We start from the raw sequence: 24,897 nt of genomic DNA, 5'->3' as shown, positions 1-24,897 counted from the left end.
TCTTTGCTTATATGAAAAGCTTTATTCTCCTCGCCTCTTGACAGGTTTGATCATGTCAAGGAGATGAAGCAAACATACCAGGGAAAGGATCGCTGTACCCCTTCCCTGCTTCATCTTTTGTCTTCCTAATTACCTGTTCCTAGGTTCCTCTGAAATAGAACAGTAGGTTAGGAGGAACTTTGGTCTGATAAATTATGAAAATTGTGTTCATCAAAAGAAAAAGATGGCACTGAAAAAACTAAAGTAACCTTTTTAAGGGTGCAATCCAAACGTGCAGCTAGCAACCTAGCAGGAAAGTTTACCTGTTTAAAGTAGGACAAAGTCCAGTTATTTTTTGACATCTGATCTGGACACACAAAATGGAAAAAGGAGTAGACCAGAGATGAGAAAGGATGCATGTCTGCAGGGTTTGCTATAGTAGTGAAAACTGAAAATAAAGATTCAAGTTCTAGGCACAAGAAATATTTTTTTTTCATAAATGGTTTTTATGAGCCTCAAAATCAAAAGTACAAAGATCTTCAAGTACAGTGTGAAAATATATGGCAAAATTTTAATTTTTTGTTGAACAAAGCGCTTCCATTTTTACAAGGAAAAGTACTATAATTAGTCTAAGGATATATTTTTTTTTTTTTAAAAAAAAGAGGATTAAGTAAGTACAGCTCCAGAAACTATTGGCATTTCAGTCTCTTACTGAGCTATACTCCCATTATCCTAACTAAGGCCTAAATGAAACATAGTGGGCCATCATCTCAAAATGCTCGAAGACATCTGCAACTGGAAGGTAACAAAGGCACTTCATAGGACTCCATCCAGATACAGAGGTACACTACTATGGAATAATAAGACTCAAAATGAGGAGCATGTAAGATTGCAGAGTTTGTACCAAATGATCTAAATAATTGTGACTGAAGACAAAACTATGACATATGATTACCTTGCCGGTGAATCATTCCTCCGTGCATAATTCTTGCCACAATGCAGTGGTTCAGCTCATTCATTTTTAAAGTGATTCCCTACAAAAAGAAATGTTTACACTCTTAAAAGAAAACATCAAGCAGTTTGATTCTTGACTGTTTAAGAACAGTCACCTTTCCTAAAAGCTTGAAGCAGGGTATAAATTTTAAAGGTTAAAATAAAAACTTTGCCACTCATGTAAATATGAGCTATGAAAACAGATGCTGTTTATGAGTGAAGATGCAATAATTTAATATATAAGCATCTGAGATTCTAATTTGTTAAAACCGTAATTTTGTATTGAAGTGCAAAGTATCCAGTTCAGTTTAAAGTCCTATCTGCTATAACTACTACAAGGTTGTTTTTAAACAAAAACAGCTCTAGTGGTACAGCAGTGGTATGAATGCACACACAGCATTTTAAGTGAAGGATATATGAGTATAAGTATCTACAGTGGCTGCTGAACCACTCCAATTATACCAGCAACCCCACTTCAAAGTGCGGAAACTCTCATTAAAAGCATTATAATACTGGTCTTTACCAGTAAAGAGTCAAGAAAAATACTGAGGTTCCTTCCATACCATTGGTTCATCTGTGTTCTTCTGGAACTGCACCAGTCGAACTCGTGTTACATTCTCCATATCCATGTCGCCGTTGGCGCTTTCTGGAGAATCTCCGTTTAAGTATGGAGAGGTGGGAGGAGGTGTAACTCTCAGCGCTTCATCACTGTAAACTTCATGTGCCACTACATCATGAGTTTGAAGTAAGGCCTAGAGCAGATTACAGTAACAAAATATCAGACTTCCATCACCTCTGATGCCCCCCACTCATTCATTATAAGTATTTTTGAAACTTTGCAGAAATTAAAGGAAATTCAAGATATTTGTGCCTCACTTTCTATATAGGAACTTTTCCCTTAAAGGAGTCTAAGATAAACTTCAGCAGACTGCAAATGCATACACACATACCTAGCCTTTAAAATCTGCATGAGTAAACCTGCTTTTCTACTGTAGATACCTCAATGAGAATGATGCTGCTTCCCTCTCCCCCATCTTCTTGATACCTGCAAAGTGTCAGAATTAATCCATCTTTATTTACGTGCCTAGACACAGAAGCTACCTTTCTGAGCAAACTACACTATAATAATTACCCTAGTAAAATGAAAAAGTATTCAGATTAGAAAAGGTATTTATGGTATTTCATTCTAATAAAGACTGTGGATTGGTACTGACTGAAAGAATGAAATAATGTCTTTTGTTGTTTACTAGCATAATCAATTCCATGTTGTCCCCTTCCCCTAGAGTGCAGACTCAGCACAAACACAAGAAGTTTAAAATAACTGATAAAAACTACAATCTAAACCAACAAGCTGCTCAAATACTACTTAATGAGTTTTACTCTGTTTCTTGATGCAAAGAATGGTACAACATGTAATTGATTAAATATCTTTGATAAGCAGAACAACTAACTGCGTAAGAACTCCAAGCTAGGGCAAAGACATGAAGCCTGAATAACCGTAAAAAGTGTAACGCAGTATTACAAGATAAAAGCTGGACAAAGTGTAAACATTTGCAAAGCAGTATTCAATAGTACCATGTTTTTTTACAGTATGACATTCCACTGTTCTCCAGGATATCTTTAAGAGCCCTGTATCACATCCATTTCGCATTTACATTCAACTCTTAATAATGAGTATATTATAGCTAGCTTGCTGCTATCCAAAAACTAAATACGATTTATATGTGAACATGCAAGTTCTGCTCCTATACCAACCCATCGAGGACCAGAGGTAGATCCTGTCTCTACACCCAAATGGACAGGTTTCTCAGATAAGGACAGATAAATCAAGCCTGGTTCTCACAGTATCTCTACAATAGAAGACATATCAGCCGCCATCACAGTTAGGTCAATCTATATTATAGTTAACATCTTGTTCATTTGCATTTCAATGCTCATAGCTCGTTAACTTGCAAAACCCATCAATCTTGCAAGGCTTGAGATTGATCAACCATAATTTGTTTTGGCAGAGAAATCTGACTGCAGCATCTTAGTCTTCAATTAAAATATTCAAGCTGAAAAAGAAGTGATAAAAAAACATCCCTACAAGATATATTTCTGAAGTGGAATCCAAGGCAGAAATGGGATTTTCATGACCTCTACAAAATCCTAAACTTGTTCCCAAGCTAGCATTTCTAAAGTGTACCATGTTATAAAAGACAACATCACAAACACTTTAAGTTCCCTTTCCTCAAATCAGTTTCAAACTATAGCTGGGAATTCAGCATTATAATGATGGAACGGAACTCCCTAAACTAGCAATGCTCTGCCCACATTCCCTCCTGTTTTTCCAGTGTTTCAAGTCCACCTACACAAATACTATTTTTAGTTAAACACTAAACTGTAACTGCATTTTCTGGTTTTCATCTTATTTTGTCAACTACTAAGCTCAAACTTGCAACAATTCCTCTGCGTTAGCCTGTACTACTGAAGCAACATTTTATATTTAGAGACCTGGATCATATATAGAAGTTAAACCACTTTAATTAAATAAATTTTTAATTTGATTTATTAATTGGGTGTAAACTTCGGTGTGAATGCGCCTGAACAGGTTTAGGCATTTAATTCTTAATTTGAGCTTAATTCTCATTCTAGTACCTGAAAACGGTTTGCAGTTGTCCCAAATAAGACAAGACCATGCATGTGCAACCATGCCTTAGCTCTGGCTGTTACAAAAAACATCCAATGTAGGAGTGTGTGGTCTTGGCTTTGTGCGCGAGCACTTTTTAACAGAGTAGGGCGATCTTCTGTGCTTCCTTCAGCTCAATCTACTCGAAGTTACTTATTCAAATTCATGTGCCTGCCTGTATCTGTTCTACTCTCCACACTTTAATATTACATTTCTTATGTCATTCAGGGCTTTACATTTGTTTCACATCAAATACGTGCCTTGCTTTATACTATATTTTTAGCAATAATATACACCTTGTAGGAGGTTAAAATATGGTAATTTGAACATTTTAAAAGGTTCATCATTATACTAGATGACTTCTGAATGTGCTAACGAAAATTAACACAAATTCAGAAACACCAGATATTAAAGCACAGCAAGTGCAGTTTAAATATCAAAAACATACAGACAGACATACATATAATATAAAGACTGCTATTGGCCTTTATTGATACTTGTTTTCACATATTTCTGTTAATTTTGACAATTTAGATTTTTTTTTCCAACCCTTTTTCCTTTGCAGAATATGATAATCCTGCTGAAAGCAGTGAGAACAACTGCTTTACTCTATATTGCAGGATCAGTGTCTGTAAAGAACAGTGTAGGAAGATACATGATGATGGATAAAACTTCAATATGTAATTAAGTAAACAAACATTTCTGTTTTGTTTTGCAAAAACAAATCTATAATTAAGTAAACAAACTTTATTGTTTGTTTGTTTTGCAGTACAGCAAACGTTTCAATTGCTGCCACATACTAAAAATATAAATAGAAACTTTTACAGATAAAACTGGCACATTTGAAAAAATACTCAAAGTTGTAAAATGGAATGAAAACTCCTTGAAACCTGTACACAACAAATGAGGTACTTGATAATCTTTTAAAGAATTCTGAAGTTAATTATTTGCTGAAAGACCTTTATGCAAAATTTACATGCATTTCTTTAAATTAAAATATTAAGTACATAAAGATTAAATTTATAATTTATTAATGTACCTATAAGGCACGCAAGGGTAAAACAAAACTAAAAAACCAAAAAACTTTGAACTTGAAGATCTCAAAGCCAATAAAAGTACTTAAAAACGCTTACTTTATTGGCTTTGGTTCCGTAAAGGCCTATACATAGTCTAAAGCACTAACACTGTCTTTAAGTAAATGAGACTATATTCCATTCTCTTCTGATTAGGTATATACATTACATAATATAAATAATAGCAAAATACTTTGTTATAATACAGGTGTTAATGGACATGATCCTACTTATTACACCTTGTTGCTTCAGTCTCTGTGCGTCAGAACTTAGCAACTTATTAACCAGAGAATTACTCTGTACAATACTTCACAAACATATTGAGCTTATGCTGACAAGATTGTTTTATACACTTATTTCCTTTCCTAACAGTATCTATCAGGCTTTGGCTCTGAAAGAAAGTTTGGCAGAATGTCATACACATAAGAATAATTTTCTACGGTCTGTAACCTTATAAAAGATGTATCTGGGAGCAAGAGTGGGGATGATGGGAGAAGATGGGATTCCCTCTTTCACATCTGGAGATGCCTCGGGATCTGCACCCTAAAGGTATGGCTCCACAGCAACATATGCTGATTTAACTGCTGCTTTACATGTTTGTGCCATTCCTCCTTAACCTGGCAGACTGCGTGTTTCTGTCCTCTTGCTCATTCTGGCTCTGGCAGTATTTCAGTTGTCTCTAATTCTTTTTACTAAATGGATCATCGTTTTGTTGGGGCAGTTTTCTACTAGTTTAGCACAGTGTAATATCGAAGTGCAGTGTCAGGTTAATGTCAGAATAACTGCAAGGGAGAGGATGCAACACGGGCAGAAGGGACTCCATCAACTAGCAATTTAGCTTGGGATGCCACAGACTAACTTACTGAAATTACTCCTCTTCAAAAATACTTGCTACGGAATTGCAGCTTATTCTTTATAAGAAAATACTTTTTATAGAATTGCAGCAAAGGAATCCTGAGAGATGGCTTTAAATCTGTAAGGATATCAGGTGGAAATAGAGATACCTATAAAAGACGATTTCCGACTCACTTTTTCTGTTGCTTGATTTGATACATCGAATTTTTATATGCCACAATAATTTTTATTGATGACTACTCTGAAAATAATTCATACTTAAAAAATGCTCTTTCTCCACAGTGCCTAATGTTTTTGCAATACTGTGTGGTAAATACGCAAAACAAAGGTAAAATAAATGAACCTGTCAGATTCCAAATAAAGAAGTTGAGTACTAGAGTACTGTTCTTGTTTTTTCCTTGGGTGTTTTCTTACAATATGACTGAGAACCATTCTACCTCGTTTTATGCTCCATTTCAAGCAAGTATTCTTGTTAAACGTTGAACCAGATTTGTTACAGACTTCAGGATAGGTATCATCTCCAGGCAATGACATATCAGCGTGTTGCTGAGTACAACATAAAAAGCCAATGTCTGCATTAGGAATTAGTGCAATGGAACACGAATGAATCAACAACTAAAGCAATTGGGTTAGTGAGGATCTGATCTACACACTGAATGCATTGCAGGAATTTTTACTTCTCACCAGCTTCCATCTTGCCCCATGGACTGAATGCCCATCAGCTGCTGGATTACACTGGCATCTGGCATATATCTTTGAGTTTAATTTTATCTGAAAGAAGTCTAGTTTGCGTGCTCTGGGACCCTTTCATGATACAAGCCAAAGGATTGTAAGGGGACAATCAGGAGATTCATTTCAAAAACACACTCCTGATCTGATCTAAAGTACTAAAATAAACACACCCAAAGCTACAGTGACCATCAAAAGAACACACTGGGACATGCAGCTATCCAGATTTCATCTTATACCTGAATATGAGGTTGATTTCAGCTCACTCTTTCCTGGAAATTAGGTTTATCCTTCAGACTTACAGTAATTCAGCTTTCAGGTGAACAAATTCCACAAAGCCCCCTGCATATAATCCTTGCATTAGGGAAAGTCAAATTCAGGATTTTAAACTGACAATGGTGTACAGCAGATTAAAGCAAACACACTTATTTCTGAATTTATGAACTTCATCCACAGCACAAACAAAAGAAATCCTTTAAGTAGTTTCAAAAGGCTGGACTTCAGTAACTTGAACCAAGTTATTATCAGACACATCCCTGAATTTAGGACAATTTCTGCCCACAAATCAGGTTTGTGAACCTGACACAGTAGGAGTTGTTATGTAACACAAATTCACTAGACTATATAAGTTATTGATTTATTGTAAAATAATGTTAAATAAACACTTATTTTGCAATGAATTTACACACCTTTATCTTAACAAGACCTTGGGAAAGAGAAAAAGGAAGATCCCAGCTCTACCTATGGACATCCAAAAGGATTCATTCTCCTATGTGCAAGACAGCTCCCCAAAAAAGACAGTGAAACTGCTCCATAATTAATTGCTTCAAACTGCTGACAGTTTTCAGCACAGTAATGGGGACCAACAGTAGTACTAGTAGTAATGACTTTGCCAGATGAGTGGATTAGAGATGCTTATTAATAGGTATATTGTATCATACGCAGTTTCATCACTTGAGGATTTTAGGGAGAACTTACTGAACTTAAGTTTTCTAATATAAAGTATATTAAAAACAAACAAAAACCAAACCCAGTAAGAGTAGCATTTGCTTACCATGAAATGAGGTTGTGTTAAAATACGCTTTAGCTCCTTTGCATCATTGTTCTCTGGGTAACATGAAATTTCTTCCAATACCTGCCAAATAAGCAAGATAAATGCCCATAGTAACTTTCTTTTAAATAAAGCTATTAATGAAACAAATGAAAACTCTCACTGGTTAGTCAGAATATTTGCAAATGATTATACAAAAGACTATTTTGACAGGAAGGGGCTTAGGAGATGTGCCCCCCTACCCCAAGACAATAAAATACCTCATTTCAATTTTCTTTCTGAGAGAGATTAAAGCAGAGATTTGAAGGAAACTGTTGCTCTTTTTTCAATTGACAGTACTCCTCTAACAGCTAAATATATGGAGATATAAATGAAGTGCTAATTTATAGGTGACACATATCACCACCACCAATTGCTACTTTCACACATGGTCTCAATTTATTAAAACAATCAGTTTAAAAGTAGAATTAAAAATACTCATAAAACCTTCTCTCCACAAATTAAATTGTTAAAGACACCATGTGTAGGTGGTCCATCTGCTACCCCACCTCCAAGCTCCATATTTTATAAAATCTGAGCCATAGTTCAGCTTATCACTGGGGGAAGGAGGAGGGAGTAAATAAGCTTTAACTCATTGGCCTGCAACCTGATACTTGCACCTTTATTTTCACATACAACTACTTAAGACAACAAAAGCAGAGATCTTTGCTTCTGGAAGCACCTCCCAGGATTAACTGCCAGAACATTTTGCAGAATAGGATTTCAGGGTGTCTATTAGTGTGACTTCAGTTATTACATAGTGTTTTGAAGTCTTCCTGATCATACTATTTTAATAGCACTATGAACGGTGTTTTCCTATGACACTACTCTCAACAACTGTACTTATTTTTACTGATAATATATAATACAACTTTTTTTTTCTACTTCCAATAAATAAACAAATAAAACACTTATTTTTCAGGCATAAGAATTAAGAACATCTGTGTCTATTTACCTTTGGTCTTAACGGGCAACCTTCGTTGCATTTCTACGTCTGCTCTTCTTAGAACTATCTGATAAACTTGATTTTTCAATTCAAAAAGCTCATATCTAGAAATATATCTTTTTTTGTGACTAAGTCATATAAACATCAAACCTCTGCTGCAGATAAACAAACTGAACATGAAAGATACTGCATTTACCCAACAGGAGTATTCCTTTTAATATCGCTATTGTTGTGGCAAAGGTTAAATGATGAAAATGAGTAATATATATAATCCTTACAGACGTAAGGGAATTCTGCAAGTTTATGCAACTTGTTATGTAACTTAAGTAAGCAACAGCAAAATTAAAAAAAAAAATCAGATTATGAGGCAGAATAAATATCAGCATCTTAATGAAGAAAAAAATGTTCCACTTTAAATACAATCAAACTTTCAAAGTAAAAAATATATTTTAAAGCCGTTACCTCTTTGGCTCTCTGTACAGCATCACTTGGAGGATTCCTGATTTGTGGTGAAGATTTTGTGTTTATTTTGTCATAAAGCTGAAATAACAAGAAAACAAACTACTGAAATAGCATGCTACTTTATACAAAGTAATGATGAGTGCTAACAATAGCCTGCTTATGTTACCATGATTAAAATCATTGTTAAACTGCAAGATCCACAGATGTTTTGTATACAAAATCTAGCAGCTTAGGGTTTTGGCTTTTCATTTTTAAACATTTCCTGATTTGAGCATTGCCATAGATTCAGAGTTCATTGGATGACATGGGAAAGTTCAAGAGGTTAAGGGATTCTGCAAACCTTCTATGCTTTTTCCACAGATTTACAGAAACTATATTCTTCTACTAGAAGAGATCCTATGAATCTTGAATCAATGATGTAATTATACATTCTGCTATAAAATCAGATTAATCTGCATATCCCACTTTTCTCAATAAACCATCAAACATTCCAAACAGTAATTTAAATAAATCTCAGAATATGGGAAAATATTCTTGAAGATAGAACGCTATGAAAGCTGAAGTCTTTGGAGAAGAGAAAAACAAACTTTTCCAAGAAAGAGTGCTGAAAAAAAGAGTACCATTATTTTACAAGGATTTTCTATTGGACAGAAGAATCCCAATGTATTTATATTGGAAATTGTAAACCTTCCAGGTTAATATAAAAAAAAACCAACAGCTTTTAAAAACCCCTCAACTACGCAAAATGCAATAGGAGAAAGACCTATCTTCAGTTTCAAATTACAGAGAGACATTACGGGCTCTCCTTCACAGAAACCTAACAGATTGTGCATGTTTTAAAGGAATAAATGTATACTTAAGAATAAAAAGGCACTGTAACAAGTACTATTTTCAAATAAAAAACTTTTGGCTTACATTTCAAACAATATTAAGATGGTCATGCTTGTAATTAGTTCCTATTTATGTTAGACTACTTCTTTGAAATGCAAGACAGAAAAAAGATACAAATAACTACTTTCAGGATATTAGTGAAATTTGTTATCACAGTGAGGGTGGTGAAACACTGCAACAAGTTGCCCAGGAAAGGTGTGGAATCTCTCAAATTTGGAAATACTTAAAATTCAACTGAAATTCAAAATAGTGTATGTAGACAAACATTCAGAATACACAAGGGACTCTAACACCTTCAGCAAATCCTAACACTGTAAAGGATGAGTTGACAAGAACCCCCCATTTAGGCTAATCAGCAAGATGCTCTCAGGAGCTTCCTCTGAGAAGCTTACAGCTCCATTGTTTGGCTGAGGATGGCCTTATATGTTTCAACAGGGAGTCTTGTCAAGCTACAGAAGTTCCCTCTTCTCTTTCTCCCATGAAATACCACTCAGTTTTTGAAGAGAAGTAAACTGCAATAAGCAATAAATGCAATCCAAAATCATCATTGTTTTCCTTGTGTTCCTTAACAATCTAATGCACGTTGAACATTTCAAGTCCATACGCAAATAAATACAAAAAGAGAAAACAATGTCACTCCAAAAACATTGCCTGCAGGACAGTTATACAACCATCTTGGGGAAAAAAAAGTAGAAAAGTCAAGCTAAATCAGTTTCTTCCACATCCAACAACGTCACCTTGTGCTGCCAAAACACTGCTATACTCAACAATTTAAGCTGCCTGGACCAGTGTTGAAGTTTTTAAAGTAAAAGCTTTCTGCTAGCTTATAGTTCAGGACATAATTTAGTTGCATACACAATTATTTGTTTTTACCTTGTCTTAAATAAGTAAACAAAACCCACCCAAACTCCAGCAACTCCAAATTGTTAAGTATCACATTTAAACACCTGTTAAGAAACTGTATCAAGCACTGTGTACTGAGTAAAGCGCTGTTGAAAATGCACAATATCCAACATGACTATTGAATGTATTTATCTAGAAGAGTTACACAGCCTGTTTAAGGTTAATGAAATTTCAGAAAAGTTAGCATGAATGTATTTTTATTAGTTATTTCTAGCAATTGTTTAAAAGTTAAGTCACTGAAGTTGCTGACTTCACTCAAGTCACGATGTTATTGTGATCCAAAACAACCTGCAGTTTACAGCAACAATATTTTGTTACTATCATGGGAGAGGATAAGTTATCTTCTGAGACTAGGAGGCAAAAGCAAAGTAGGAAGCAAAGTGCCTCCACGAATGTTTAGAAAAAAATCAAGGCAAAGTACAGACTAAACAAGGGTGCATTTATTTTTCCATAGTGCCTTCATGCTGAGGCATGGCACTTAAATTTCATCTTCCAGGACTGCTACTTACTGAGATTTGCTTCCAAGGCACCGAAACACTAGCAGGGTCTCTGGCAGTACTTAAAAGAAAAACCTTCATATTTGCATTAAGGCTTAAAGCCTATATATTACCCAAGCCGCAGGATCCACTCATTGTTTCTGAGGTAGAAGACAGCCTCAACTAGAGAAAGGATGTGTTTTCGGTAGCTTCACTAGCATGAGCAGATCTCTCCTAGAGAATCTTCTTGGGTACTCTACCTCCAAAGGTCATTACAGTGGAAGGCACTCATGCCAGGGTCTAATGGAAACACTATGCAAACAGCCTACACTGCATTACATTTTTACCATGAATATAACGTGGTTTCGCAATTGATTTACTCTCTCGGGCATTTTAAAAAAATCAGTAACAGACATTTTTGACATAGTATACTCTACTTCAAGTTAGTTCTTGGAGTTTTTAGCTTACATAACTAAAATTACTTCTCCTTGCCACGTTCCATAAACAACAGATTAAGCTTTAAAATTTCAGTGTAAATAATTTATTTTGCAATTTGTTGGAAAACAGTATCGATATCAATAAAACTGGTGAATTTATGAATTATCTTAGAGGAAGCCAATAGCAGAAGTGAAAGATTTATTTTTGTGTGTGACGTTCTCAACGATCAAAGATGATTTCCACATTAGAAAATCCTAATGACGTAAAGAAAAACATAGCTTGTCAATTCCTGTGCAATAGTTTTTTAAGCACACTGTAGATGTTCAGCTAGTTGTAACTATCTCTGTGCTCTGAATTACTTTTAAAACATTTCAAAAATTTTTACAGATGGGCCACAAATTCTTAGGTTTTAATTGTGGTTCTTGAAATGACAGTGAACACTGTCTTGACCCAAAACTGTTTTTAATCCCTTTTTAATAACAAAACAGCTGTACTTATTACTGATATTTGATGTTAGCAACAGAAACAACAACAACAACTAGTATTGTTACCAAACTGTCTCAGTGTCTATTTTCACATCTCATCTGGAAACAACCTTTTGTTCAGGCCACACAATTTGTCTCTAGTATAATGCATTATCACACTAAATTATTTTGGAGAGTAGAGGCACAAATTACAATATACAAGACAAATGCAATTACTACACACTGAAGACAGTAAATTGACAAGACTGTTTTCAAATCTATAAATACATACACAGCAACACCCCATGAACCATTTATTGTGTTCTAGTTTATGTCATTGTGTATTTCTAATGCATCCTTAGGAGAAATTAAAATAATATGTACAAGATTGTATCAGAAGTACTATTTCTACATGAACTGTTTATGTAGTCAAAGCAAAAATAAGAACGTACAACCAAGATATGTATCTTTAAAAACATATGAAGTAATAGTAGTAATAAGTAAACCCAGAAACAAAGGAAGTATTAGTACTTCTTAGTACTTGCTTTGTATTTTAATTTTTTCAATATATTACTTCAACAATGCTTTCACAGAATTTTTTTGGATATTAAAAAAAAAAGTTCAGTTCTAAACTGTCTCTTGTTTGGTATGTACTCGTATAAACAGAAGGACAAACCCGGGATATTATTTTGTTTCTCTCATTTCCAATTTTAGTAATTCTATGTTCAGTCTGGACAGACTTTTTTAGCATTACGCTATTAAGCCTATTTCAAAAACCACACTAATTCTAACAACACAATTAGACCTTCCTGGTTACAGAAGACTATTAGAAGCTTTCTGCCAGAACATAGTAGAAGCTGGAAAGAAGAATAAAGCTTATACTAAGCATTAATGCACCAGAACTGGTGAAGCAGTCCTACCTTTGCAATCTCTTCGTCTCTGAAAGCATCTGAATTTAGAGGTTCCATTTAGACACATTAAGAAGAACATTTGTTCCCTTGGACATAAGAATCCAACACACCTTTACATGAACGTTTTACAAAACGTTTAAGAAAACTGAATGAAACCTGTCTGCACACATCATAAATTAGAGTAAACCTTAATGACAATTACAGCCAGGCTTTACATATTCCTGTGGTACAGAACACATTACTAGGTGCAGTTAGCTACATTATTTTAATCACAGAAAGCCAGTCTGTTTACAATGCTGTTGTCTTTCAGCAGCCCTGCAACCCTAAGTCCTACAGGCACCATACCAAAGGTAGTCTCTTGTGGAACAGAATGACCTGGTTCACTCTCCACTGTCCTCAACAGAATGCTCTTCTATGTAATACCAACAAACTTTCAGCAGGGAAAAGTCTGTATGTGCCCTAATGATGGGATCTTTTTGCTGGGACGCTCTATTTTCAGCTAAATAACTGCCCCCTCAACTCCAGTAGCCCAACCTCCCACAATTTCACTCAGGGATAAGCATAAAAATAGCAATTAAAAATTTCTAATAATTTCTAAATATTTCTAATAATGGTTGTAAAATGCCATAGCAATTGTAACCGTTGGAATTTCCAGACTTTTGAGTACTTTGTATCTCAGTCTCACTCCTTAGCACCCATTCTGCATTTGCTACACAGAAAATCAAAATTAAGAGCTTGCCCTAGAAAAACTTAACAATCACAACTGATATATTAACAAAATTTGATATAACAAACATAAATTGACATTATAGCTAATTAACAGAATAGTACTGCTTCTTAAAAAGACAAGTTTTGCTTTAAATTTTGCATGCTAGAACACAAATGCTATGAAAAGAATACCCACAACAAGTCGTGTCACTATCAGTTGACCAGCTTTCATAGGAGTCGAGACTTTTTGTCTTCTGCCTGTATAAAGAGAACTCGTTTCTTCTGATATTTAAAAGCAGACAGCCCAAAGCCTAATCCACAATCAGGCAGGCAAGACAAAACAACAAACTCTTCTCTTCTGACTAGTTTTTCAGATGTGCACAAATTCCTTTTTAACCATTTCCTGTAAGAGGAGTCAGAATACTGTCTGAACACAACCCCCATTCAATGTCACACTGAAACACTTAGATATACCACAGCTAGCAAAAATTTAGCCTCACTCTCTGATCTAATCTTGAATGTAATCAAAGTTAGATGACACAGTGAAATCAGTAAGTATTTTGTCTATCCAACATCTAGAAGTTTCTGGGATGCAAACGATAAACTGCTAAAACAAAAGTTGCTGAACTGCTACAGCATAAAACCCCATGATCTTTCCAACACAAATACACATTTTGTAAGGATTCAGCCGTAATTCAGACAGATAGATACTGGGTTGACAAGCTCAAATATTAAATCCCTGAATTGAAACATAAAAATAATAATTAAAACATGTCCTTATATATTTGACTTTTGCCTTCTGAAAAATATAACCATATGCAACACAGTGACATTAGAGGACTGTTTTTCATCACTTTCACATTTTTCCACCATCTAAAAACTCTTGAGGGGACGTGCTGACCCTTGCACAGCAACATTTACTAACTAACAGGCTTGTTGCTCTGTTATCTTTCACAGCTCCCTATTGTGGTACTCCGTTTACGCCAGAGGTTTCATGTGCTGCAAGTCTGAAAGAAATCCATGAGCTACTGAACGAAATAATATTCACAAGCAGTAATATCAAAGAAGCGCTAACATTAGAGTCAATTAGATAACTGATAGATCACTTCATTCTTTCTTTTGCCAGTTCTGTTTCACATCTCCTTGCCCATGCAAAATGTTATAACCTTCTCATGGGTGTCTCTTTTCTTGGGATTCCAGGTCCTCAAGGAAACACATCCCTGAAGGTAACAATTCGGACTGGAAAACACACTGAGTAACAAGGTCACAGTCAGCAGAGGCTTTATCTTCAACTTTGTTTAAAGACAGTTTGTTCTTATAAACTCTCCGTTTTCCACTGTTAAGGAATGTGCCTGAGGCTCACTGTTACCATTTTAGCATCAGTGACCTAACGTTCGTTTCCCAGCGTAACACCACAGCACACATTACAGCCCCGTCCCGTATGAAAGTTCGAAGCATATTTAAGACTCTACTTAGTGACCTCTAGAACATTACAGGTTACAGCCCTCCACAGCTTCAAACTTTTTTCTGTGTGATACACTTACTGTAGAATAGGAGTACATTCAATCTTTGCATTCAAGCTCCTTACACAGTGGAAAGCTGTCCAATTAAACAGTGAACAAAACTACTTCAATACAAGGTTTCAGGAAGCAGTTTATCTGCTGAAAGGAAGATTCCCTGACAAAGTATTCACAGAACAAGGCAGTCTGAAGCAGTATGTTAATTCTGTCTGAACAGACAAGCGTTTGCTTCTGTCATGCCACAGAACTGACCGCTGCCATCACTGCAGCTTGCTACTTCAGGCACTCAGACTTTCAGTAACCCTGACAGAGGTTATGCTAATTCGAAATACTCCATTTCTTTCTACTTTCCATTTCTTTCTTTTTTATTCACATTCATGCAACACATAAATTCTCTTTTATGTAAAAAAAATGCTTATAGTAGGCAAGAGAACCCTGAATTTCACTTTAATTTTGATTGTTTATGTGACAGAACTGAAATACACATCATCATCTTTTAATTTCTAGACGAACTTTTATCTGCAAAATGCAGGCCAACTGTAATTTATTTTTAAGTCATCTGTATTCTTAGATATTCATAATGTGTTACTTGTAGAACCAAGTTACACTTGCTGCTACCTGTGTCAGAAATGAACATAAAACCAGATTTTCTTATGCCTTTACCTACAACAACAGGTAAGAAATTGTGATGCCAGGTAAATTCAATCAACCCTGTGGAATTTCAACTTTTACTCCAAGTTGCTGCTTTTTTTTTGGGACCATTCCACATTTGGGCTTCTTCACTTGTGTTATTTTAAATCAAGAACTTAACTTTTGGGGGAAAGAAGAGGGAAGAGGAAACCCAAACAAACTGGGCAAAACATTTTTCTCTGTGTATTAGCTCAATTCCCATTGCACACGACTGGCAAACAGTTGTCTTCTAGACAGCAAAAATGACAAATTTAATTGTATTGCATACACAAAACCTGAAATTCTGACCATGCAAAACTGACATACCAATGAAGCTAAATGCCAACTGGAAAATGTTTAATAAATGTTAGCAGGTTGTTGATGACCACATTTCTGATGTGTGCAGAGGATACTACATGTTTCTCAGTGGTCAATGCCTTATTCCTGGAGGAGAAGGAAATATATTAACCTATCTACTTCAGAAACTGATAGAATAAAATTCCTTGACCCTTCAGTATGCTATACATGAAAACACACACTGCCTGTCAGATGTGGTCCTACTGACTTGCCAGAACAGCATCTTAGTAAAGCTCAATCAAGGTTCATTCTGCCTAAGAGGAATATAAATTAGAAGACAGAAGGTGACAGATATGGCATCTGTTTTATTAAGGTGGAACCCTGAAATGATTGTAGGCTTCCTTTCAGAGGGAAAACACATCCCCCCAGTCCCTAAGAAGTGCACAGCCAAAGGACTGTGTATGCATTGCCTTTGTAGTGATCCAAGGGGTAAAAAGGAATCCAGAAAGAAATCTTCCTCATTGCCTTCACAGGGACTGTCTAATGGTAGCAATTTGGTTATGTGACAGTTGGAAGGAAAGCATACAGCCCTTTGCCAGTGTTGGCAATTGGCAAAGATGCCAAGTGGCATTACATATGTTACCACTCAATATTTTATCATGTAAATCTTGCATTGACATATTTTATATGCTTCGAAACACCAGGGGAATTAGAAGGTTAAGGTATAGGGCATTGAAAAGGTTTTCTATTCTGTTATGTAGCTAAATGTTAGGATATCCGTTGTATCTATCTTTTGATCAAAACTTAAAAAAGTGAAAATGTATCCACATTTAAATTCTCGGTAGGTTACAATCTTGTAGCGAAACTGAAGGCAGTTACAAACCATGGGGAAATCACACAAAGTTCAATCTGAAACTAAGACTATACAAATCTGTGCAGCTCCAAACACTAAGTGCACTGTGCTTACATATGTGGGTGTAACCATTTTTAACTGTAGTTCTTATACTGCTAGTTTGGACAAGCAGGAATTTTAGCTTTTAAAATGATAAAGGAAATACTTCTACTCGTGTATTACATGGCACATTGCTTTTTACAGTCTTCACAGAACATCAAATATTTTCACAGTTTGTTCTCAATTAATCTTTGATCTAATTTTATTTTTTAAACTGATATAGTTAAAAGCACACTCAAAGACACACTTATGCTTATACTGGTTCATGGTCAAATGTCAAGACGTTCAGTAGTATCTGACTTGTATGTTCTATTTCTCTGCAAGGGGCTAACTTTTGCCTTCAGCATACATGAGTTCTGAAGAAATTTTAGCTCTATTGTAGAATGTATTCCTTTTTAACAGAAACTACCATGTGCTATGCACTTTGTAAACTCAAAGCCTTCACACTTCAGGGGTCAGAGAGCTGAAGAAAGGACTATATTCTTATAAAATAAACTGCAAGGTGTGGATTTTTTTCCCCACAGCCATTCTTTTAAATTGTGCCTCTTGATTTGCTTCATTATTAACCAAGACATTTTTTTTTTTAATTGTGTCAAAGGAACTGATAAATAAACAGTACGCTACTTCTCAAAATCACAAAAGACATTATTTCCTTCTATTTAATTTCAGTTGCCCCTAAATGCCTCATTCATTTAGACTCTAGTATCTGACAGCATTATATTTCACTATAAATTAGGAATCTAACCTGGTAATCTCATATTTTAAGAAAAAACCCATATTAATACTCATCATAAAAATTCTATTGACTGTAGAAGCTGCAGTTCTCCATCAGTGAGAGCAGATGTTAAAAGATATGCCAGCCAGTACAAGCACAAGTACAGGCTGGGTGGAGAATGGATTGAGAGCAGCCCTGAGGAAAAGGACTTGGGAGTGCTGGTGAATGAGAAGCTCAACATGAGCTGGCAATGTGCACTGGCAGCCCAGAAAGCCAACCGTATCCTGGGCTGCATCAAAAGGAGCGTGGCCAGCAGATTGAGGGAGGTGATTCTGCCCCTCTGCTCAGCTCTCGTGAGACCCCACCTGGAATACTGCATTCAGCTCTGGAGTCCCCAACACAAGAAGGACATGGAGCTGCTGGAGCAGGTCCAGAGGAGGGCCACGAAGATGATTCCAGGGCTGGAGCACCTCTGCTATGAAGACAGCCTGAGAGAGTTGGGGCTGTTCAGCCTGGAGAAGAGAAGGCTCCGGGGTGATCTTATAGCAGCCTTCCAGTACTTAAAGGGGGCCTACAGGAAAGCTGGAGAGGGACTTTTTACAAGGGTGTGTAGTGATAGGACAAGGGGCAATGGATTTAAACTGAAAGAGGGCAGATTTAGATTAGATCTAAGGAAGAAATTTTTCACTCACAGGGCGGTGAGGCAGTGGAACAGGTTGCCCAGAGAAGTTGTAGATGCCCCATCCCTGGAAGTGTTCAAGGCCAGGTTGGACGAGGCTTTGGGCAACCTGGTGTAGTGGAGGGTTTCCCTGCCCATGACAGGGGGGTTGGAACTAGATGATCTTTGATGTCCTGTCCAACCCTAACCATTCTATGATTCTATGTACATAGCTTGCCAAAGAGGAAGAGGTTGAAATTTAGCAAAATTCTACAACATACGAGATACATGTAGGTAAACATATGTTTTCTCGAATTGGAAAGCGTGGTAAGCAAAGCCTGGGATTGAATAATCTTAAATAAATACATGCTATGCTTTAAAACCATAGTGACAAAACAAAAATGTTTTAGATTTAAGTTCACTGACTAAGATGTTCTCCTACCTCCTCAAAGAAGGTGGGAACTCTTCAATTTCTGCTGCCATAAGCTGACTGGAGATATTCAGGGTACCTGTCCATCCTCCACTATACACTACAAGACATCTTCAGTATGCCACCTCATCTTTTTCTGTTACAGGAACTCTCTGCCACAAATCCCTCCAGCTTTTTTTTTTGTTGTTGGTTTTGGGTCTCAATTCAATTCCTCTATCATAAACTAGACTTTTCTCTCTTCACAGTACAAATGTTTTAAGTCCTTTTGGAAAGATGGAAGAAGTAAAACTAGAATGAGATAAAGGTACTGCTTTGACATAGCTGTACCAAGAAAACAAGCATAGCACTGAGAAAAATCAACACAATTAAATTCAATGATCCCAATAAAAAAAACAACCCACTCTCATTCTGGAATGTACCACTAGTACTGTTGTGAACGACATGGCCTTAGATCACTATTTCACATGGTACTTTAACATACTTGTAATTTCAAGGACACAAAAATCCCGTTATTTCAATAGCATAGTCACTCAACTTTTTTTTGCTGCATCAGATATCTAATTGGAGCTGATCTTAGCAAAATCAAGGCGAACCATCTTTTAAAGATGATACCAAGTAGCTGATGAGATAAAAGTAAGCATAAAACACACTGAGGTGCTGGAGTATGTCCAAAGAAGGGCAGGCAATAAAACTGGTGAAGGGTCTAAAGCACAAGTCTTACAAGGGGTGGCTAAGGGAACTGGAGTTGTTTAGCCTGGAGAAAAGGAGGCTCGGGAGACCGTATTGCTCTCTACAACTACCTGAAAGGTTGCAGCTAGGTGGGTGTCAGTCTCTTTTCCCAAGTAACAAGCGATGGGACAAGGGAAAATGGCCTCAGGTTGTGCCAGGGGAGGTTTAGATTGGATATTAGGAAAAATTTCTTCACTGAAAGGGTTGTCAAGCATTGAAACAGGCTGCCCAGAGAAGTGGTTGAGTCACCATCCCTGAAGGTATTTAAAAGACGTGTAGCTGTGGTGCTTAGGGACATGGTTTAGTGGTGGACTTGGCCGTGTTAGGTTTACGGTTGGACCTGATGACCTTAAAGGTGTTTTCCAACCTAAATGATTCTATGATTCTATAAGCACCAGGGAAAAATAATCCCTCAACACAAGAAAGCCTATAAAAAGAGTTATGTTACATGGACACCACCTTGATACATCTCACAGAATAATCTTTGCCCCTGTCTCGCCCCGCTTCTTCCAATTATGGACTAAAGACCTATAGCAGGAACTATACACTCAGGTTAAGCGTACATAGGTTTCATTCTCAATTCTGTCAGTTGAATAACTCTTAAGGGTTAGATCACTATCTTGAAGAAAAGGATGCTAATGACCACGAACCTCATTCCAGGGGGATACAGAATCCATATAAAACTAGTTAAATCCACAATGATTACAGAGGGTTAGCAAAGAACACAGCTTCTCACCTGCTTTGTGACATTAAGTGTATCTTGCACCAGGAGGTGCGAATGTTGGAGTTACAACTAGTTTTGTTCCTTCCTATCCATGTAAATCTTTCGTAATGATATACTGAGAATAAAAATATACTGCAGTGAGCTCATTAATACAAAGAACAGTCAACATGTACCAGCCATCTACTTGAATAACTGGAAGTAGGAGGCAGTGAGGCCTGACTGACTTCAAAGGCAGAAGCGTAGTGTACTGGGCTGTTACTATATTGCCTTCGGGTATTTTAAGGTAAACTAAGCGTAGAGTGAAGTATCAGTCTGAAGAGAGCTCCCAGCACCAACAAAGCCGAAGTGTTATTCCAGATTTGTGGGCTGTATCCCAGGCGCTGTACCATTTCTTTATATTTTGTAATTTCTCAGAGTATCTCCAAGCTCCTGGAGAAATAATAAATCCAAAAATCTGAAGTTTTATACGGAAAAAAACCCCAAGAGGTAGCCCTTATGGTTAAAAAGGAACTGAAACTAACTTGAACTTCACTCAACATAAAACGAAGAAAATGTAGAAAGTCAAGTATGAAAATTTATGTCAAAACAATACCAGTGAAGTTAATTCAATGCTCTACAAGTGCCAGGAATACAATTCTAGTGTTCTTTGATAGATCAGGTCCCAGTAACATAAAAATACAGTGTAATCAAGGGAATTTTTAATTCTACATACTGAAAAAAAAACTCTACAGATTTATGCTTTTGGAGTAGGATATGTTGGTGCACACAGACATACACATACTTGCACAGACACTCACAGCAACACACTGTAAAAACAGGGAAGATGACATTAGGTCAAGAAGAATGGGTTAAATAGTACAATTCTCATTTAAAGTACATACTTTATTAAGCTGAGTTTCACTTGAAGATCCATCACATCAGTACTAGTACTGTGCTTATAAATACTCCAAAATGACAGAACAGTAGTTAGAAAGAACACAGGGTTAAGTGTAATAAAGCAACTATCACCGTGTCATGCTATCTGACCGAGAATTTTGCATGGTTGGAAAGTGGTGGATACACATCTTTCTCAAAAATGAATCTTAATCAATAAAAAAGTTACTGTTAGCTCTTATTGCTATTAGTCTTGTGTTTAAGAGACCCAGTCATATATCACTGTTATATAACATATTACAAAAACACGGAACAAAACCAGTTTCTGCTCAGGAGACTAAATGTAGGACAAATTCTCTACATAAGTTTGTAAGACAGAGAAACGGGAAGAACAAGAAAACAACTAGATGATGCTGACTAGCAGAGTGATCTACACATGCCAGGAACACAGAAAATGAAATGCAAAAGTATGAAGGAAGTTGAAAATGGAAGGTATTTTAGAGAATGATTATCAGATAATGCAGAAGAAATTCTAGGAATAGCCTCTGCTTTTAGTGTTCTTTCAAATATGGCCTTAAAGAGAAATTACCTTTTAGAGAAAAAGCATACTGCACTGGTGATGATGATCCAGGCCACCTGCTGAAGGAATCCAAGCAGTTCTCCCTAAGGCTTGGTCAGTGTTCTTCTACACTACTTGAGAAAGGAGTTGCAATTGCGGTGTGAGAGACAGTCCCTCCCGCTCCCTGAGGCTGAGCATGCTGCCTCTACTGGACTGGGATGAAAGCCAGATTTGGTTCCCCAAATAGCAAGGTGCTTTCCTGCCAACATAGTTTCTTTTATTTTTTTTTAACAAATATTTTCCATTTTCTTTTTTCTTACAAACATATTGATTAAAGTATAATTAAAAATAGGAAAACAAGCTGTTTTAAAAATGAGAAAGGATTATTTCACATAAGCATAACATGTTCTGAAGGAGTTTAGCATGACATCTAGCACAACTACACCTTCTGATCTGTTTTTGCAAAAGAAACGTATTCATATTTCACTAAAACATGTTCCACTTTTTAGTTTTAAAATAATCAGTATTCAAGAGGGTAAGGACAGTGTTGATTCAAAAACCTTGAACCACACTATACGATTCTCATAGAAAGCTGTTTTTATTCAAATAAAAACAGAAAAATCAGACTATTCATGAAAATATTTAAGCTTTTATACACAGCTGTCGGTGTTATTTTCTTTTCTACATCATATGATAGATATTCCATCAGTCTATTCATTATTTAAAGAAAGGAAGAAGGAAATAAGTGTTCTGAAAAGAGAAATCAAAGTGTCTCTTGCCTTTTTTTTTTTTCCCCAAAGGATATAATAGAATTGTTAAATTAATACACTTTGCTCAGAAAACAGCAAATCAGGGATGAATGCATGAAGAGTTTAAACCACTTTCAAACAGAGAACTATAGTATCAGCCATGGCAACACTGCTGAATAACTGACACTTTTACAAAAGATGTTCAAATTTACTGTGCCAATGTCCAACATCAAGAGGGTAAACAGAAGAAACCAAAACAAATCCAGTAGAAAGCTTTAGCCAACCATGTAAGAGGCTAAGCTGAGATCTTAACAACATTCTTCCAAGCAAAAGAGAAAATATGCCTCCTTAAAAGTCTGGACTTCAGGATCAAATCTGTTTGGATGACTGAGTTCAAAAGAAACAGTAAGGGAACTCGGAAGAGTGTATGGATGCATGTTCCTTTGAAACATTACCATTAGCAGAAAGGATAACAGACATAAATGTGAGATTCTCTGGAAAAATCAGAATGCCTTAAATATATGCACTATGAATATATGAACTCTATAAGGAAGAAGTGGCTACATGTATAGATATGATACATATGTCTACTTCAAAATTTATTTGATCTTTTAGTTAAAACAGTACGTGTGTAATGTGTTATGCCTGCAAAAGGTAAAAGAAACTTTTTCAAAGTTCATTAACACTTCTATAGCAGATATGCTCACAGAAATAACAACACTTACCTTAACGATTCCATCTATGAAAAAAACGTAACAAACTTCTTAAATTAACAGCCAAAGGATGTGAGTCTAGAGAACTATCTGACTCGGGACAGACAGATGCAGACAAAGCCAGTAGCATAGAGAGGCCCCAGTCACACAAAAGCTGATATTGTTCTCCTGCTGAGCAAAAATCTCCCTTGTAAATCAAACGACATCTGCATTCAGAATCACCCACAGAAAGCGTCCCTGGAGAGGTGACCAAACTACTTGACTCAACAGAAGAAAGATTTCTCTTGTCTCTTTCAATGTAGGCAGCTGCATAAAATAGCAGCTTCTGGTTTTACTTTTTAGCAAACCTTGCTTCAAAAAAAAAACCTTTGATGCACCAATAGAGATGAAACACAAAGTGTAAAGATCTTACCCATTAGGCACAGCCTCAAAGTCCAGTATACTTTTCAAAACAAATAATCATTAAAATAAAATCTTTTGTCATGATACAGGAAATAGTGCAATATCAATGTCTCTAAAATTAGTAACCTCTTTACATTTATTTCCAATTTCTTTATCAGTACTGCTGACACAAGACAGCAATGCACCCCAGGATCTCTTTCATGAAAAAGTCAATAAAAAAATCTTAATCAAAGCATTTCATAAGGCCTCTCAAAATCCATCAGTGGTAATAAAAAGTTGCTTCACTACTTAAATTTAGCTCTGTTTTTTCATGAAGTTATTTAAATACTTAACTTTATTACATTCTTTATTATCTAAATTGGACACCAGAATGAAACAATCTATAAAGCTTTATACAGGCATAAACCCAGACAGTTCTAAGTCACACACAGGAATGTCCTACAGCATGCACCAAAATTTTGATCATCACATTTCTAATAGAAGTGAGAAAAAGATAAAACCTGTCCAACTCAAAGTTACTCTTTCACTTTACAAGAAAGATCCACTATTAAACAACACATTTTTTTTAAGTAGTGAATATTTCTAAATGGTTGTTTCTAGAAGGCCCTTTCCTTTCCCCAATAAGCAAAATTAAGTTTTTAATAATAAATTGTATAACTTTTGTACAGGAAAAAACCACTTGACAGAATAGAGAGATTCTGTAAAATTATGAAAAAAAATCACACAATGAAACTATTTAATATGCCCACACCAGGATATGCTGGTGTATTGCAGGATTTGGCCCAGAGTGAATATAAATTACTTTGTAAGTAGCTGGCACCTTTCTCTCTCTTGTTTTGGACAGCTTTGGAAGCCAAGTTAAGTGGAAGAGAGTCTTAAGATAGCTATCTAAACATACAAAACCGAATTAATTATAAACAATTGATGAAATGACAGGAACTCTGCTTTCTATGGCCTTCAGAGGTGCCTGTCTTCATAACACTTAAAGAAATACCGAGAAAGATGACTTATTTTGTGATCTATATTACCTGAAAAAAACCAACACGAGTAACTTGCATTATTAATAGAAAGATTGTCCTTTCTCTTTTTTTTTCTTTCATAAAAAGAGTTAGTCCAGAAGCAAAAGAAGGTATTTCAGCAGCAGCAGTGAACTATCATCATGTGCCTAATCTAAAAATAAGGATAAGCCTTGAGAAAGAGTAGGAACATAAGAACAGTTTTAACTGTGGAAAAAGGCCAAGGAAAAGGAACAGTAGTTTTAATGCAAAGTGACAGCCACAACTTCATAACAGATTATAAAATTCCTATTTAGTGGAATATA

General features: G+C 36.0%; 1 protein-coding gene across 1 annotated transcript in view; it reads right to left on the bottom strand.

The window, feature by feature from the left end:
* Positions 1-24,897, bottom strand: part of CASK (calcium/calmodulin dependent serine protein kinase) — a 239,321-nt gene that overhangs the window by 35,264 nt on the left and 179,160 nt on the right. Inside the window, 4 exon segments of the mRNA XM_086608529.1 lie at positions 935-1,013; positions 1,536-1,724; positions 7,352-7,432; positions 8,796-8,873. Of these exon segments, the coding sequence (XP_086464655.1) occupies positions 935-1,013; positions 1,536-1,724; positions 7,352-7,432; positions 8,796-8,873 (427 nt within the window).

This window comes from Tauraco erythrolophus, chromosome 1, assembly GCF_009769465.1.
Source record: "Tauraco erythrolophus isolate bTauEry1 chromosome 1, bTauEry1.pri, whole genome shotgun sequence".
Classification (NCBI taxonomy): Eukaryota; Metazoa; Chordata; class Aves; order Musophagiformes; family Musophagidae; genus Tauraco; species Tauraco erythrolophus.
The sequence above is the reverse complement of the archived record's forward strand: the minus strand, read 5'-3'. Positions and strand labels throughout refer to the sequence as shown.